Here is a 17,346-nt window from a genome sequence, read left to right on the forward strand (position 1 = left end):
TGATCGATTACTTGGAATCAGGCTGGAAGTTAGGGAAGCCTACCATTAATTAAAGCGACGAGAAACGATTGTTTTGTTTGCTATACGTTTCTAAAGAAAACTTCAACTGCCACGTAGCCCACTACATCAGTTTTGAATTTTGAGCTCATTCATTACGATCTTACCTAACGCTGTACAAAATTTTCTGTATCTTCTCTTGAAGGCTTATTTTTATTAACTTATGTTGAAATTTCCCAGTCTTTAATTCTTTTTAAACATATTAATATTTTATCATAGTTAGCCTGGTTAGGTTATAGTCTTTACATTTTACCTGATTGTTCGTCTTCTGTAGGCTTATGTATTTAGAAGATCACTCGCTAGAGGATCAGTTGAAAATGCTTTCTATGTTATTTCCTTTTCTTTCAGGTCATTCAATAAATTAGTGCAAGCGGAATGTTAAAAGAGTAAAATATTACAGGAAATGAAAAAAGCAGAAAGAAATTGGCGTACTGTGCCTTTTAAGAAACCTTGCTATGTGGTCACTGCAGTTGTGGAAAGAAACACGGATGTAAATGAAGGATTTAAGCAGCTGGGTTTACGCTGGACAGCAGAATAAAGAGGTAAAAACAAGGTCAGTCAGTCATAGCTTCATTGTTCTGTGTTAAGTGATAGAAAACTGCTTAAATTCGTTTTGAAATTCTCAAAGGTAGCTGTGATGTTGTTTACCACTAAAAAGGTCGCCAAAGAGGTATGATAATTTTTTTTTAATCCATAGTGGTAATTGTAGAAAAAGTTTTTTGACAAAATTTGTTACTCTAATTTAAGTCAATTTTTTCAGACGTTTTGTAATGGCTGCTTGGAATAGATATTTTATATATAACAACATAATATATAATATATATCATACAACATAATAACATATTATATATATAATATGTTGTTATACATAAGATATCTATGCTGCTTGGTCGATAGTTGTTGGTGTCTTGATTTCTTTGGCCCTGCCATTTTTTAAACAGGGGAAGTACCGTAGCAGTTTTGATCCTTCAAATTGATTTGAGGCTGAACAGGATAAGCTATGAGGAAGTGGCTATTCCACTCCACAAAGGCCTGTCTGTAGGCCTTTGTTAAAGATTGGCAGTTATGGGGAATGGGCATACATAAAGTTGATTTTAGTCATTCAGGTTTTTTTTAAAGTTTGTTTTAGATTTGGGTTTAGGCCTAGTGCAGAACTTTACAACTATTTGACGTCGCAATTTGAATAGCCGGGGTCTAGTATACAAATGCATCCTGTAGGTGTACACTTCTGCACTAGCCCCGTAGATTTTGTGTAGTCTAGGTAGGTTACTAAATTGTTATATTTAAGTTAGGTTAACAAGAATTTTAAAAAACCTGTCAGTCTGTGAAAAACATATACTGCATATATGAACATACATATGATATATATTTAAATTTACAGAAAATGTTAGTCGAATTACTGTTTACTGCCTTTATTGGTTGTCTTTAAATTTTTAATTTGCTACAGTAATACCCAGCAGCCAGTAAAGTAAACACTTGGTATTTCATCCACCTCAGGCTGTGTTTCTTATTTGTTATTTTGTTGCTTCTCACTAGATTTACTATAGAATCTGGGACAACAGGCTTGGATGACCGCAAGGTCTTTTACCACCCCACACCAAACAATCGTTAATTTTTGTCAAGCTTGCGTCAGTAATACATGATATATATAAATTCATGACTGTTTCAAGTTGGGGTTTGTTACTTTCAAGTTGCGAAGAAAGATTCAGTTCTATCTAATCTGTGTTTTTGGGAAATTTGCTTAGCTCCGGTCATGTTCCCAAGACTTTAAGATAAGTTGCCTTGTCATACAAAAAGCATGAGCAATAAATTCGATTTATTTTCGGAAGGTCAACTCAAAGTTTGCATTTTATCAAACACGAGTATTTTTCAAAAGCTATTACACCACATCCGACCACTCAGACGAAGGGAAGTTCATGAAATTTCATTAAACCAAGATGAGATCACATCAAAATCGGTAAGTGATGTTGCTTGCAATTTTAATTTCTATATTCTGCACATCATTCTTACATAAGTGTTATAATATCACAATTTTTTTCCTCGGACTGAGGAAAGTCTTTGCACAGCTTAAACCCGGCGATGATTCCTCATCGTTCGAGCTCGCCGGTTACCAAGCTAGCCTTTTGTGCAAGTTTCGATTGTTATACAATTTTTGGTTTGTTTTTTTTTATTTTTTGTATCGTATTTCCCACATTTTGAACTGTTCACCAGGTATACTTGACAGGAACAAGAGTCGTTTGTACCTTAGGTCATTTTTTTCAAAGCTACGACGGTGGCGGTACTGGCACTGGGTATGGAACACAGAATACTGGCCCCTTATTGCGAGTTCTGTACTCTAGCCACTCGGCTACCAAGCAGACGAAACTTTGTTATTTAAGATGTGTTGCATTGCAAGATTTTTTTTCTGATTTGGAAAATTTATCAGACATACATAATTTCAGTTTCAATAACTTCAGTTGTTTTGTAGCCGACTGCGTTTTTTTGCAAACCTTTGTCATTTTCTTCAATGTTACATGTCAAACCCGTGGATGTAAAAAGAGGATCCATCAATTGCGTAAAAATCTCAACCGATACTTGTTCTTATTGGCTTCAGGTAACAACTATAACTTCAAACTTGAAATTGTTGCTTCCACATTTTTTATCTTTACATATTCTTGATGGATCAGCAGCTTAATAGCCTCAGTACAGAAGTGTTAGTCATCATATTATTTCAATTACACTAAATTAACATTGTATTGGCCTAGGGTGGTTCGGCATATATGAATATAGTGTGTGATTTCATCTCTTGATATTTAAATGCAATATATGTAAGCAATGATTTTCCATCCCCTATTGACACCTGTATGACTGTATACATTCCTTTTTAATGCACCATTTCAAAAAACCTTTCCCAAAAAGTTGATTGTGTGTATTCACAGATCACATGCATATCATTATGACGCCTATTCATTAACTAGAAACAGTTTATACGAAACATCAAGTGGAAATAAAAAGGACTATAAAAAACTTTGATTTTACCAGAGTAAAACTGTTACTTATATATAATGACAATTGTGAGCTGTGCTGTTACCAGTTTTCGAAATTGGTAGGAGGTACTAGCCACCATTGGAAAATATCAGAATCATTTCAAAAATGTTTTGTCAAGACGGTTTGATTTCATAAGCTTTTACTTTTTCTAGGCGCCAAACGCTTATGAAAGAGATTGTCTGTTTTACTCCATTAACTGGAAGGTATATTTAGGAGTTCTTATGTATGTGCTATACACAATATTACTGTTGAATTTTGTTTTTGACTTTCACAACCCCTTTTAAAACTTTGTGTATTAATTTTGGATCCAAAAATAACCTTTTGGTATGTTCAGATGAATGTATACAAGTTTAACGTGAAGTTAAACAATTCTATGAAACCCAAAGAATTAATTCAAGAACTAAAGGTACGTATAAATTATATATAAAGACATATATATAATTATTCAATTATCGTATGAACATGACTTATGAAGTAGTTAGTTTTCTTATAAGCATACCTCTTTTGAATTATGGTGTCCCTTTTCTTGGGTACCATAAATTTCTATTTCCAAAATATTAGGTTGATGTTGGTTTCATGAGTATATCTGATGAAACAAGCTGATGCTTGCGAAAGCTTGTACAGAGAAATTAACAATAAAAGTTCACCCTAGATTCCCATCCAATATCCTATTTTTGTATTTAACTACACATATAACTTAAAAAATATTAGGGATGACCTGGCCAGGTAAAAGTACTGTTCAGGTGTATCCATTTTCTTTCAATTTGGCATATCTGGCAAGTCTGCCATTTTTTTTTGGAATTAAATTTGTATCCTACTACAAGTTCGTTTCATTGTGCACAAGACGTAAGGCAAATTGAAAGCATGAAGGCTGTCCTCTTTAAAAGTCAATGTGCTTATTATAATTTTTTGTTTTGGTATGATATCCATGGTTGGTCAAGCAGAAGCAATTCAAGCGAATCGTAAACAAGATGGCTCCCAGAAAAAAAAACGATGAAATCCACCTGTAAGACAAGCGTAGTAATCAGAAATGACTTCATAAGAATGATCAGTTGCCTATGTACCAGAAGAAGAAAGTTGTTTTATTTTTCTTTAAGGTTAAGAAGTACTGTCAGGATTTTACTGAGTTTTTTGAAATCTACTTCAAGCTGGATTCTAGAAAATGAAAAATCTGGCTAGTTTTTTAGGGCCCACTTTGACCAGTCCATCCCCACAAAACACAGCTTCCATGAATACATTTTCGTTTTTATATCGCAGGTTTTAGCTTCATTGACTTTAACATGTCCTCTGTGCATTGATGATACATTTCAAGTTTTACTGGATTTAGTTTTCTGTCTGCTTTCACAGGTACTTAAATGTAAAAAAATCATTAGTATATAATGCATATTAAGTGCTGTGATATAAGCCAAAGGCTGTGGTTAATTTGTTTGATTTATTAAAGTTATTGTATCATGTGTTCTCAGATTTACCTTTAAGTTCTAGCATAGTAGCAACATAATGTATGAAAAATGAAAATAATAAGACCAAAAATGAACGCTTTATCGATTGTTATGTATTGGTATTATGTTCAGTCTCAAATTTTGAATCAAATAAAAAAATGAACACCTTCACCAGGGTAAGTATTGAAGTACTAGTTTTGTCATAACGCTTTCCATTCAGGCCTTCATATTGAGGTTAATTTCTTTAGTTAACTTCAAATTTGTTTGTATCTACAGTAAGTCGACAGTCATGTTGACAATGATTTGATTTTTGTTAAACGCTTGAGAGATTTCGTGACTATTCATCTTGTACTGACACAGTGCAAGATGGTTTTGCTTGAAGGATATTTTGGTGCCTGGAAATTTTAGTATTGTAGTCATGCAAAATATAAAAGTGCTATTTTGAGGTTCATTTGCTTAAAAATAATGTGCAATTAGCATATACAGTATACAGCTTTATACAATGCAAACCAGTGACACCAACCACCTACTGAGTTTCTGAGGCTCGTAAGCCTGGAAATACAAAGATAACTATTACAAAATGAATGAATAAATGTTACCTAAAATAAAGATGAAAGGATTTTTGACTGATTGGTCTATACATGAAATGAGCTTTTGTTTGTGGAACCTAAAAATTACACATATTATTTTTATATAATTAGTTTATTTACTGTAAGGTTTGTTGTGATAGATATCTTTATATGATTCCTACTTTTATTTTCTTAGAAATCTGAATTCACGAAAAGTATATTACATGAAGAACTTGTTTCGGTAACACTTAAACAATATCAGATACTTTCAAATAATGGAATTTTTAACAGAATCTTAATGGTGTAATATATGTCTAATGATTTTAAATCTTTATGTTTAAAACCATGTTTGGTAATCTTGAACCCAAGATTCTAGTCAAGCTTTTAATAAACTTTAAGAACATTAAGCTTTTTTCATGTAATGTTACTATTTTTTTAGATACTTATTCCTTTAGTTGACCGTTACCAGTGTTCACCAAAAATATGCGATGCTTTTAAAAAGGTAAGTTAAGTCTTTCGGCTGTTGCATTACGGTAATGTATCTTTTGAGAAAACATGTTACATTGCACATGGAACATGATTATGTCATATAAATCTCAGATAATTTTCAAACTGCCGTTTAAATCAGAAAGCCTTTTCATGTCCTATTACAATAGTATATAGCAGTGGTTCCCAAACTTTTTCAGCTTGTGGCACACTAGAAAAATTAATAAACGCTCGTGGCATACTTACAAGAGAAGAAAAGTTGCTTTAAAAAATTACGCTACTCTATTAGCGATGCCATAATTGTTTTCATCGTCACATGTGCTTATTTATCAGCTATTGAAGCAGTTAGAAAGCTTTTAAGTCGCATATGCTTGTCTGCATGTCTTATTCTAAATATTTATACAGTTCTTTTCCAAAATTCCAAAAAGATTCGCGGCACACCTGAGAATCTATGGTGGCACACTAGTGTGCCGCGGCACACAGTTTGGGAATCACTGGTATATAGCATAGCAAGTACACTTGTGTACACTGACTGGCCTGTATCATTCATTGCGAATGTGGTTTTATATTACTTTCAATTATATAATGTTTTAATGATTTATTCGTTTACTTATTGTGTATGTGGTACAAGGTAACTGTATACTTACATTGCAGAATTATCACCAATCTCCACACTCAACCATTGTAATCAGCCTGTTCAAACCAACCATACAAGACATACTAAGACACAAGGTAGTATGTCGGTGCCATTGTAGAACTCAATTAGCTTGATGACTTCAGTTGTTATCAATCATTGGGTGAATTGTAGTTTCTATCAACTTGCAAACCAGCCATTAGTCATTAGTCTAATAACCTGACAACTCATATATATTGTGTTTATGAATAATGTAAGCAATGTTTGAGTTTTGTCCCTACGCCATGACTCAATTGCTGTGTATTTATGACATGATTACTAGTGAGATTCCAAACATTCATGTGACTAAAGCAATACCAGGAAGGAGTATGACCTCACTGTAATAATACCTAATTCATTCATTACTTTGGTTGTGTTGACCTGTGAAATATTGAGCAGGATTGTAAAAGGTGGCCTTGGATGAAAACCTTTGTCTTTGAGTATATCCGAGCCTTGAACTGCCAGAGCAATGGAATTGAATCAGTTTGCAATTTTATCCGTTCCGTCCATGGCCCAGTGAGCCAGTGCCCTCATGTGCTCCTTCTTAACAACCTGGTAGCTGTTTGTCTTTCTGCAATTAACACTTGCTTTTCCACAAAGGATGTTCTGTAAGTTTGTTAAACGGTACTGATGGTTGGTTAACGGTACTATAATCGCAGTTTATATCGACTTCCAGTATTAGTGTTTTTGGAATTATATAATGCATATTGCATACACAGGACAATATTCAGCGTGCGAGTTTCGATACGCAAACGTTTCCTGTTTGGTTTTACGTCATAACACTCACTGGAGTGCACTGTATTTTCATAATAAAATTTTGCGATGTCACAGACTTTGTGTGTTACACCCTGTTCCAATGCTTTATTTTAAATGCAGTGGAAAAAAGGTGACCTCATTGAACCAACAACAGAACATGGCTGCAAACACAATCACTTTGGACAAGGAAGTCGCAGAAAACAATCTAGACACGATGCAAGTTGTTTCGGCTGACGTGAAAAATACCTACAGCGTCATAATGGATGAGGAAAAGTGGGAAACTGTCGTGCTTTTTGTCGAAGTTCTTAAGGAAGTGTAAGCAAATCCAACATCTAGTCACCACATGTATCAAATAGTCTTGCTTTCTGCATTTACCATGGTGGGCTGTGACGTGGGCTTTTATGATGTATTAGGTTAATATTTATTCACAGTTAATATCATCTTGCTGGTTTAACTGAGTAATAATATCACCCTTCTGGATATGATGTTTACATTTTGCAGATCAGGATTCAGAGACTGGCTACCTGGGCTGGCATGTGCCTTACAGCCTGGGTCATTCCCATCTGAGTAAGTGCTTGTGTTTATAAGTAATACTTGTACGTAAAACAAAAGGAACAATTCTTAGTGTTTTGAACTCCTTTATTTTAGTCAGTGCAAAGACATATATTATTTTGCTTGACAATAATTTTCTTATGTTTTGCATTTAATCTTTTAATAGGACTATGACGAACAAGCAGTTAACAAGGTAAAAATATTTCTCATTACATACCTGGTGGTACCTTATAGTTGTATCTTTGAAAACATGCGCTTACGATCTCTGTTATTGTTGTGTCATATATTTATTAAATTATTGTGTGTGCAAACTGCTGTTTTGGGTTGGTTTTCTTTGCATTTTATCAACATTTTTTTTAAATTTCTTGTAGCCTGTTGTACCCTTTACTTGAACGGTTTACAGAGGATGACCGTGAGAGTGTGGTGAAGTGTCTTTCATATTCTTGGTTGAGCGTGTACAGTCCAGATCGTTCAGTGTGTGAAGACAACGGCAAACTTTTTTCCAAAATGGTTAGTTGCTATTTTATTCTGTAACGTCTGACATAGCTTTAAACTTTTCAAAACTTTTGTTTGTTTGGAGATGTCAGAAAATTAACACTGGTGTCCAGACATTCCCATCATAAAACTATTAAATTAAGTAATAATAGTTGATTTAATTAATTATTATTATTAGTAATTTCCAAGATGGCTTATGTTTCTAACAACTTATTGTATTTTGTGACTTTGAAAGGAGTTTTCACAAATTGACTTTCCACAATTATTGTGTATTATGGTAATCTTTTGGTGATTTTCACTTTCCAATATTGTTCCACTACTTTCTTTATCATTGTTTACACAATTACTGTGCTTCATTCTGGCAAGTAGCGACATTGGACGTCTATTTCGATAATCTTTAGGTTGCAGCCCTGCTAAAACCGGGCATCCTAGCTGGGAAGATGAAGAAATTTCTCGCAACACTGGCCGAGACTTATTTGCAGGTTATAATGATGCTGGCTTCAAGGGAGAATGTTGTAATGATTAAGGTCAGATTTTCTGTATGTTTATCACAATTTCATTCATCAAGCGTCTGTTTCGTTTTGGTTATTACTAGGGCAACCAGTTTTTTGACCTAAAAAGTTTAAATTTTGACCTTATTTTGACCTAAAACGTTTAAATTTTGACCTCATTTTGAAAAACGCTATACTGATAGTCTCTACACTGTCTACAGCAACTTTCTAATCTAAAGCTGCATTTAAAATTGACAAAATGCTTTTCTAGTGTTGACTTTTTTTCGTTTCTGCGTATTAAGATTGACAACTTGCAGTTTCAAATGCAATGCCGTCACATCGTGACGTCACCAAACGCGCTGAAAAGCCTTTCCTCTTTTTGTGGCTTTGGTTCTAAGTAAAATTTGCGGCACTGGAATTGTTTGCGGTACAAGAAAAGAGAAAAACGGAAGAATAATATTACAAAATGGTTACAAAATTACAAGTTTAATAGATTTTGACCTAAAAAAAAGACCTAAAGAAACAATTTGACCGTATTTTGACCTAACGTAACATTTTGACTTTATTTGACCTAATAACTTCTATACCACACGTCGTACAAAGCTGAAATTTGTTTTGTGCTTGTTTGATAACATTCTGGGCAGGTTAAAAAAAATTGACCATATTGACTTTTGGTTGCCCTAGTTATTACATTGGCAAATGGGTGAAGTAAATCGTTCAGAAACATGTTTTGTGTATCGTATTGGACAAAAGTTCAAGCCACAAATATTTTTCAGTAATATAAGTTGCATTTAAACTTTAGTTTTATGAAGAAATTAGTTCTTCGTATTCTGAAAATATTTGTGAACTTGTGGATTGGGAGAATCACAACAATTTTCCATTTCCGTTTTCCATGAACCCAACCCAGAAACATGGTCAGAAACTTAATGTTGAAAGCAATGTTTGAATTCTATGGTTACTGAAGGTTTTGAGGGAAATGCTCAATATTGGGATCTTAACAGACGAGAAAGAAAAACAAAATGTTGTGTCCGCACTTTGTAGCACTCCATCTGGTGAGAAGACTTTCAAAGAACTTGAGTCTCATCCCTTAACGAAGAAAACAGGTCCGAAATCGTTCACTTTGGCATCAAGTTCAGTGGTATGTGTAAACGGTACAGTACATAGCATTTATTTCTTTTTATCACACGCTATTAAATCAATTTAAAATTTTTCCGACAACTGCGGCAATTCCAAATTTGTTTTGGCAGATTCTTTTTTGGTTTTGTAGTAATTTCTTTATAGCATGCAACAGTCACGAGGTGAAGGCCCTTGCAAGAAAAACTCTGGCCTAAATTTTATTTTATAACAACTGAGCAACAATGTATCACGAAAAACACCAAACTGGCAATGTTAAAATGCACCTTGTGTTTATTACCCGTTGGCTACTAGCAATGTAATCTCGCTCCATGATATTCGAGGTGCCTTGTGACAAAATTAATTCCACACAAAACTTCTTTTAGTATATAGACAGCTTCTCCCTAATAAAATCAATTGTGTCCATATGCCAGCATGATTACTGAGACTACGTTTGTGCAACTTTGCCTTAGTATTTACACCACAGCTTCAATCGTTTTCACCTTTCTCGTTCCATATATATTTCTATTGTCCCAGACTTGAAACTTATTACTATTGTGCATGCTGGCTCTTAAATCCATTGGTTCAGACGATAAGTAAATGCACTCTTTTTATTGTAGGAGTTGAACCACACTTAAAACTTCTTCATGAAAGCAATGATTATAATTTATGCAAAGTTGCAAGATGTTTCCACTATATTAATTCGCAACATGTGTTTGCACTAGGAATGGGCCGATACGAACCTAAACCCGAATAGATTCACCGAATATCGCCTTTATGGAAGTTCGGGCGAACACGAATACCAACAATGGCGAACCCGAATACAATATTACTTATAATTTTACTGACTTTCGTAAAGAATGATGATGTAGTTTCCCGGCGAAGCTAAACTAGAGTCAGCAGTACTTACAATTAAGGTCGCTTTCCTGACGATTTTGCTTTTTCGATCGTTTTTAAACACTACTTTTCGAAAGAAAGCGATTTGTTTATCGATTACGTCATTGTACAAGCAAGACTTGACGACTTTTGAATGAATTTTTATTGTTTGGTTCTAATACGAATAGATTCGGGATTTGTTCGGGTCGACCTTCATGATATTTGGGTTCGCACGAACCTGAATAATTTTCTTTGCGGCACATCCCTAGTTTGCACTCCTTGGGATACATTTACTTATATCTATGTTTACACGTTGATAGCACAAATACAGCAGTTAAGTGGAAAAAATAGCATACAAATGTGTGCTACTTGTTTTGCTTTTTTCTTCAGGACAGCGACCTGCAAGCAGCTTTCAAAACTGGTTCTCGAGACAATCTAGAGCATTTAGATCTCTCTTCCACCCATGTGACATCAGAATCAATTGATATCATACGCCGTCTTCGTAACTTACGTCAGCTGAATTTGTCGGGAACAAATGTGAGTTTTCCAAAATACTTTCTTAAAACAGCACTTTGTGTGTTGGCAAAGAGTCTCGCTTTATGACGTTCAAATACTGGATACAACGTAGGAGTAGGTTTGTATCGCTGTATTTCATTGGTTGCAAAAAGCATTTCCTATACGGAAGTAATAGGATAAATGTTTAATAAAATATACGACTTAAATGTATTTAAGTTCGATCAGAGGGCTGTGTAGTTGGTGTTGGTTGGCATCACTCCAGCCGTAGGAAATGGCGCATTTAAAAGTTTTTAGGTGCATGCAGATTGCAGTTAAATATTGGCATGAAAATTGGTGAACTGTGTATATTTTGGAAGCCAATGCTGGAGCTAAAGACATGTGAATTTGTGGGCATATACGTTATAGCCTTAAGTATGATAAATACATTTGCCATGCTGGAATTTTTTGGTAATTGTTCTTGTAGTAATTTCCTCATGTTGAGAAACAAACAAAGACTTAAAGCATGTTTACTGTTCAATGCTCTTCTGATAAGATTTCACTTTAAAATAGTACTTTTCAAATTACGCAGATTGATGACAAAGGCTTACGTATCTTGTGCGATTATCTTAATCTTGAATCGCTAAACTTACGTGAGACCATGGTCACCAATGAAGGAATTGCCTGTTTGGAAGGTTTGTATGTTCTACGTTGTGAATGTTTTTAAATAATCAAATATCAAAGGTTTTTTATTTGCATAGTCGAAATTGGCGAATAAGCTTGGTCGTACTGGTAAACGAAATTTATCTTTAAAGTAAAACAGTTCAAATAATTAAAAATTATTGGCATTAAATTTTTCGTCTATTTATACTGTACATAGATGTTAAAACTGTAAGTGAATAGTTGGTCCAAAAACATTTTGTATATGAATTTATTTTACAATCCAAAGATTAACTTATGTTAATACATTTCAACCGTGAATGTGTTTTACAGCAATGACCAACCTTAAATATCTCAATCTGAACAGCACAGAAGTTAACTATTGCACCGTCACGAACTTAAAAAAGAATCTACCAAATCTACTTGAAATGAACATCGACTATACGGAGGCTTCTGTATGGATCTAAGTTGCATCATGAGAAGGTCACTACGTTTAGTGTACAGGGTACATAATTAGCAGTACTGTATTGCCATTTACGTAGCCAATAAAGAAGTAACAAAGAAACAACAAAAACGTAACAAAGCAAATGAAACAACCTTGGCATTCTGCGTAATCAAATGTTTACGTTTTTTAACAGAACTTTTTGCTTATTTTTATCATTATGGTTCTCAATTTGTATGTGTATTAAGGCTTTATCTTGTCTGTCATCAATCAATCACTGTCCCGGGCAGTATTACCGCATATTACTCACTCTTATAAGCATGCCTGCTGTCTTTGGTTTGTCGTATCGTTGATTGAAAGCTGTAAATAATTCCTTTTCATTTATTAATGTACTTTTACTTCTTTTTGTAAGTGTTGAGATTTTGAAATTCTGTGCATTCTTCTTGACCTTTTCGCGTTTTAGTTTCCGCCACTTGCACTTCAAACGTTCTTTATTGTTGTAAGAATACGTTGGTTATTTTTAGTGTTTTGTATGTGAATTCTTTGTTCGAAGTGCAGTGGTACTTTGCTAGATATTTTTTACGAGTTGTTGAACATTTTACTTCAAATTTGTTGAAATCCATTTCACTGGCATTGATTAGCAACCGGATTCACAAGTTATCACTAAACATGTTGGCAGGGGAAATTTTGTACCTTGTTTCCATGTGACTTCCATCAGCAAAAGTTGTTTGAAAAATGATCAGTTGGTATTTAATGAGATTTGTGCGATCCGACTGCGGCTGAGTTAACTGAAGCGATTTAGGCTGACTAAATATCTGGTCTTGTAAAATATGACTCGGCGTTATGAAATACCACAGCAGTTCATATGAATTTTAAAGCAACACAAGATTTCAATACCACTCATTCATCCAAACGCAGCACGCAGGTTGTTCATTACGCTGCTGTTCATTATACTACAGCTCTTCCACTTGTAAAACTCACAAGCCAACATGCACCGCTGGGGACTAGCGAAGGGCAGTTCCTGCTCTGGTGAAACGTCATTCCAAACACCTCTCACATACTGGAGGAGTTCCCGGTTTTGGGTTTGCCTTGCTAGCTACCTACAAAACTACTTCATTGCAAGCTATTTTTAACCCGCGCACATTTCTTTATACGAATAGATATAAAACACCCAACCACTGTATGCCACCACCACCATGAAAATGTCTTTTCATTTGTATGTGTGATGTCTATTTAAAGAATCTTTTACTTGGAATTTCTTTTCACAGACGTTTCATGAATATGGCATTTCTTCAGTGTGTGTCGATAAATGTTAAACTCTGTTACCCTTTTGAGCAAACGATTTAGAACAATAGACACAGGAAAAAGGTTTTTAGCCAGTGTGATCTTTTTGAACTTCTTTTGACAAAACTCATATTCAAATGGTCGGTCTTCGATTTGAATGTGATAGTTTAGAAGTTTCTTTTGCGTAATGCTTTTATCATAAACACTGCAAGAAAACATTACGGAGTGATTTCGCGTCCTGCTTGTTGCAAAAGAATGGCCACTCTTGAGTCTGTGTTTAAAAATCGCTTTACAAGTTTGAGGAAATCATGGATTTTGAATGATTCAAACTCGAAACTTTTTAAATATATTCAGCTAAATAGAATTACTTAAAAATATGTAACTCTTGTTTTAGTAAATTGCTTCCTGTAAGAGCTTAATATATCCTAAAGCTGCAGAAATGAACGTGACCATCATAAAATGCTATTTCTTTTCACACAACACAATTACACATTGTTTACTTTCAAAATCTGAAAAAAATTATCTTACTTACAAATGAAAATAGAAATAGACAATATGTTTATAAGGGAGGTGGTAAAAAGATTAATATGCAAAACAATAGACTAACAATTTTCAAAAATTACTAATCCCAAATCTATGAAAACTAAATAACAGTTTAAAACATCCTATATGATTAAACAATGCATGTTGTTCAAATTTCCAAATTAGAGTGACTAAAATAAACATAAGGTTTAAAAGATGACAAATAACATCTTTATGAAAAAAGATACCATGAGTTGCACCATCGCTAATGATAAATCAGCTTTCATAGAATAACAAAAATAAAACCAGAGATCATTTGGATATACGAGAAGTCTGCCCATACCTTAAAAAATCGTGGAAGTGTATTTTTAGACTGTAATAAAAACAAAACATTTTGCCTTTTTTTTGAAATATGTTATAGTTTGATAGTGGCTAACAAAACAAAACTGAGACTCATGTCCTACAAATCTTGTAGCTGTTTCCTTTAAAAGAACAGGCCAAGATCTTACAAATTTACAGCAAAAGCTCATAAACATGAGTTTTAGAGCACAATGCGCATGTATAAATAATTAGGCCAAAACTACGGTGTTCGCTGGGGCAGCTCATCCTTTCTTTTACGCAAATGACTGTTTGGATTGAAGAAATGGCCTGACCTTGTTACAGCATGAAAGAGCTAAAATATTTTCCGCCTGGTGACATTGGTATACACAAAGAAAAAGATGGAGTCAGTGGTAGATACAAGCAAAATTTTGATTCTCTTTTGCACAAAAACAGACCGTAACTTCATCCCATGAACATGGTTTATCAAACAAAACTTTCATTTAAATGGTCAAAGCTTCCGTATGCATGTGAACGGGAGCTTATAGTTGTACAATCTTCAATGTGAGTTGTTTGGTGTCTATTCAAATTAAATAAGCTGCTGAACCTTTCATCACAAATCTGGCAACAATGTGGCTTTTCTCCAGTGTACTTCAGCATATGTTGAATCTTTTGGTGTTTTTGGCGAAACGACTGGGAACAATACTCACAAGGATATGGCTTTTCTCCTGTGTGAATAAGCATGTGTTGATTTTTGTGGTGTTTTTGGCGAAACGACTGGGAACAATAGTCACAAGGATATGGTTTTTTTCCAGTGTGCTTCAGCATATGTTGAATCTTTTGGTGTTTTTGGCGAAACGACTTGGAACAGTACTCACAAGAATATGGCTTTTCTCCTGTGTGAATAAGCATGTGTTGATTTTTGTGGTGTTTTTGGCGAAACGACTGGGAACAATAGTCACAAGGATATGGTTTTTCTCCTGTGTGAATAAGCATATGTTGAGTCCTGCCGCTTTTTTGGCAAAACGACTGGGAACAATACTCACATGGATATTTCTTTTCTCTTGTGTGCTTCAACATATGTTGAATTTTGTGGTGTTTTTGGCGAAACGACTGGGGACAATATTCACAAGGATATGGTTTTTCACCAGTGTGCATTGTTGAATGACATTTTAGACTAAATAAAGAAAAAAATTTCTTAGAACAAAACTCACATTCATGTGGTCGTTCGCCAGTATGTGTTCGAGTATGTGTTTTCAAATCTCCCTTCCGTTTGAATCTTTTTTCACAGAAAAGGCATAAAAATGTCCTTTCCATTGTATGCGTCATAACATGTTTGTTTAAAGAATCTTTCGTTCCAAATTTCTTTTCACAGATCTTGCATGAGTATGGCTTTTCTCCAGTGGCAGTGTGCCGCAGTAAATGACTATTTCTGGATGCTTTTCGACGGAAACCTTTTCCGCAGATGTGGCAAGTAAATGCAGGCTCCTTTGTATGTGTCGTAGCATGTGTTTTTAAAGCAGAATTGTCTCTAAACTTTTTTTCACAGATATTACATGAATAATATGTCCTTTCTCCAACGTGCATCAACAAATGACGATCTCTGTTACCTTTTCGAGAAAATGATTTACAACAATAGACACAGGAAAAAGGTTTTTCACCAGTGTGTGATCTCTTGTGTACCTTCAAAACAGATGATTTTTTGAACTTCTTCTCACAAATATCACATTGAAATGGTCGCTTTTCGATATGGATTTTGATATGACGTTTTACAAACTTCTTTTGAGTGAAGCTTTCATCACAGACATTGCAAGAAAACATTCCTATGTGAAAGTGATCTACCCAACCCCAACGTAACTACACTAAAAATGCTGATTCAATATAAGTGATAAGTAGGTATTAAAATCAGATGAAACTGATGCTTATAAAGAACACAATGTCTTGCTAGAATGCCAGAATTTAATAAGAGGTCACACATGTCTTAGCCAAACAACAGAATATTTCAATATTAAGCAATGCCGAAAACGAAAAAATTATTTAGACTACTTTTCCAAAAACATTTTGACCATGCTTTTTGCAATACTGGTTGCACACTTCTGTTTCTGCACATTTTGCGACATATTTTTGATGAACTGGCTCAAGCATAACAAAGATCTAGATTCAGCAAATTCTGTAGATTTTAAAACCAAGCTAAGTTAACAAACCCTCCAATAGGCATATCATACGCTAAAAAAATTGCAAACCTACATACATTTAATTGGTTGAATTTTGGATTTCACTGCAGAACTGCACAACCCCTACTGGAAATTTTGCTTTCAGTGCTCCAGATTGTGCCATGTGTACTTAAAATTTGCACCTTGGTAATACTTATAATATAAAATATATGGCAAAATAACAATGGAGAAATCCAGCGCATCATACAAACTTTCCAGTAGGATGCACAACCTTGGGGCTCTATTCTTTGGGAAAGTTTGCTTTTAGTCTGCCAGACAAATTAAGACAGCAAATGTAATGCCAAAATCTGTGCGACCTGCCAGCTTAATCCTTATAATATGGATTAGGCTTATAAAGCCAAACGCAATTGTGCGCAAGAAATTTGGTAGGTAAGCTCATTTTTAGAACCAGAAACATTTGCCAAGATTTTTCTGTTGTTTCATTGCCTGCAAACTTTGGATTTAGTGTAGAAGTGCACAACTACAGGGTGTATTTGTATATTTGACACCAATTAATGAAATTGTGATGTCATCCGGTTGTGCACTTTTTCACTAGACACCAAACTTTCTATTAGGGCCCAGTGATGTAGTTCTACAAGACTGTTCTAGAACTCTTCTCAGATTGTAAAGTTTTCTAAAAGCGAAAAGGATAAAAATTAATTTTTTGTGTATTGGATATTGCTTCATCCTGATTGCTGGGAGGATTTCTCACTCAAAAACAACAAACTTTCCATCTGGGTCTGCACAGCACCCGAGAATTTTTTGTCCCAACACAGTGCACAGATGAAGGCCAGTAGGCTAAAACCTCTGTCCGATTTTGGACAGGAAAATACTTTCTCTAAGAAGACTTGTCTTTTTGGGTTTAATAGGCCTGTAGGCTA

At 34.6% G+C, this 17,346-nt stretch overlaps 2 protein-coding genes across 5 annotated transcripts; one reads left to right on the forward strand and one right to left on the reverse strand.

The window, feature by feature from the left end:
• Nucleotides 1-1,553: 1,553 nt before the first annotated feature.
• On the forward strand, nucleotides 1,554-13,630 carry LOC143470202 (C-Maf-inducing protein-like). 3 transcript variants are annotated; one of them, XM_076968179.1, is made up of 18 exons: nucleotides 1,555-2,014; nucleotides 2,525-2,650; nucleotides 3,237-3,287; nucleotides 3,419-3,490; nucleotides 4,342-4,431; nucleotides 5,289-5,333; nucleotides 5,532-5,594; nucleotides 6,233-6,310; nucleotides 6,651-6,859; nucleotides 7,128-7,322; nucleotides 7,509-7,574; nucleotides 7,726-7,752; nucleotides 7,931-8,069; nucleotides 8,456-8,581; nucleotides 9,510-9,683; nucleotides 10,925-11,071; nucleotides 11,619-11,721; nucleotides 12,020-13,630. In XM_076968179.1, exons 1-18 carry the CDS (start codon nucleotides 1,856-1,858, stop codon nucleotides 12,151-12,153), a joined length of 2,004 nt encoding a protein of 667 aa, XP_076824294.1. In that variant the 5' UTR covers nucleotides 1,555-1,855; the 3' UTR covers nucleotides 12,154-13,630. The 3 variants fall into 3 exon arrangements, 1 of the variants encoding a protein (XP_076824294.1); XR_013119318.1 differs by lacking the exon at nucleotides 12,020-13,630 and having other exon boundaries at nucleotides 1,554-2,014; nucleotides 9,510-9,696; XR_013119319.1 differs by lacking the exon at nucleotides 12,020-13,630 and having other exon boundaries at nucleotides 1,554-2,014; nucleotides 9,510-9,648.
• A 1,433-nt stretch (nucleotides 13,631-15,063) lies between these two features.
• LOC143470206 (uncharacterized) lies at nucleotides 15,064-16,669 on the reverse strand. Of its 2 annotated transcripts, XM_076968186.1 has the most exons (3): nucleotides 15,467-16,669; nucleotides 15,299-15,365; nucleotides 15,064-15,232 (listed from the first exon to the last, which is right to left on the reverse strand). In XM_076968186.1, exons 1-3 carry the CDS (start codon nucleotides 16,071-16,073, stop codon nucleotides 15,211-15,213), a joined length of 696 nt encoding a protein of 231 aa, XP_076824301.1. In that variant the 5' UTR covers nucleotides 16,074-16,669; the 3' UTR covers nucleotides 15,064-15,210. The 2 variants fall into 2 exon arrangements, with proteins under 2 accessions (XP_076824301.1, XP_076824300.1); XM_076968185.1 differs by having other exon boundaries at nucleotides 15,093-15,232; nucleotides 15,299-16,666.
• Nucleotides 16,670-17,346: the final 677 nt, after the last annotated feature.

The sequence above is a fragment of the Clavelina lepadiformis genome, chromosome 9 (assembly GCF_947623445.1).
Source record: "Clavelina lepadiformis chromosome 9, kaClaLepa1.1, whole genome shotgun sequence".
In the NCBI taxonomy this organism is placed as follows: Eukaryota; Metazoa; Chordata; class Ascidiacea; order Aplousobranchia; family Clavelinidae; genus Clavelina; species Clavelina lepadiformis.

What these genes read in the sequence shown, in the direction of transcription:
- LOC143470202 (XM_076968179.1), top strand. Translation starts at nt 1,856, where the DNA reads ATGAGCAATAAATTCGATTTATTTTCGGAAGGTCAACTCAAAGTTTGC. An exon ending in ATGAGATCACATCAAAATCG is followed by an intron (nt 2,015 to 2,524) that starts GTAAGTGATGTT and finishes GTTGTTTTGTAG; the next exon opens with CCGACTGCGTTTTTTTGCAA. An exon ending in GTCGAAGTTCTTAAGGAAGT is followed by an intron (nt 7,323 to 7,508) that starts GTAAGCAAATCC and finishes TACATTTTGCAG; the next exon opens with ATCAGGATTCAGAGACTGGC.
- LOC143470206 (XM_076968185.1), bottom strand. Translation starts at nt 16,073, where the DNA reads ATGTTTTCTTGCAATGTCTGTGATGAAAGCTTCACTCAAAAGAAGTTT.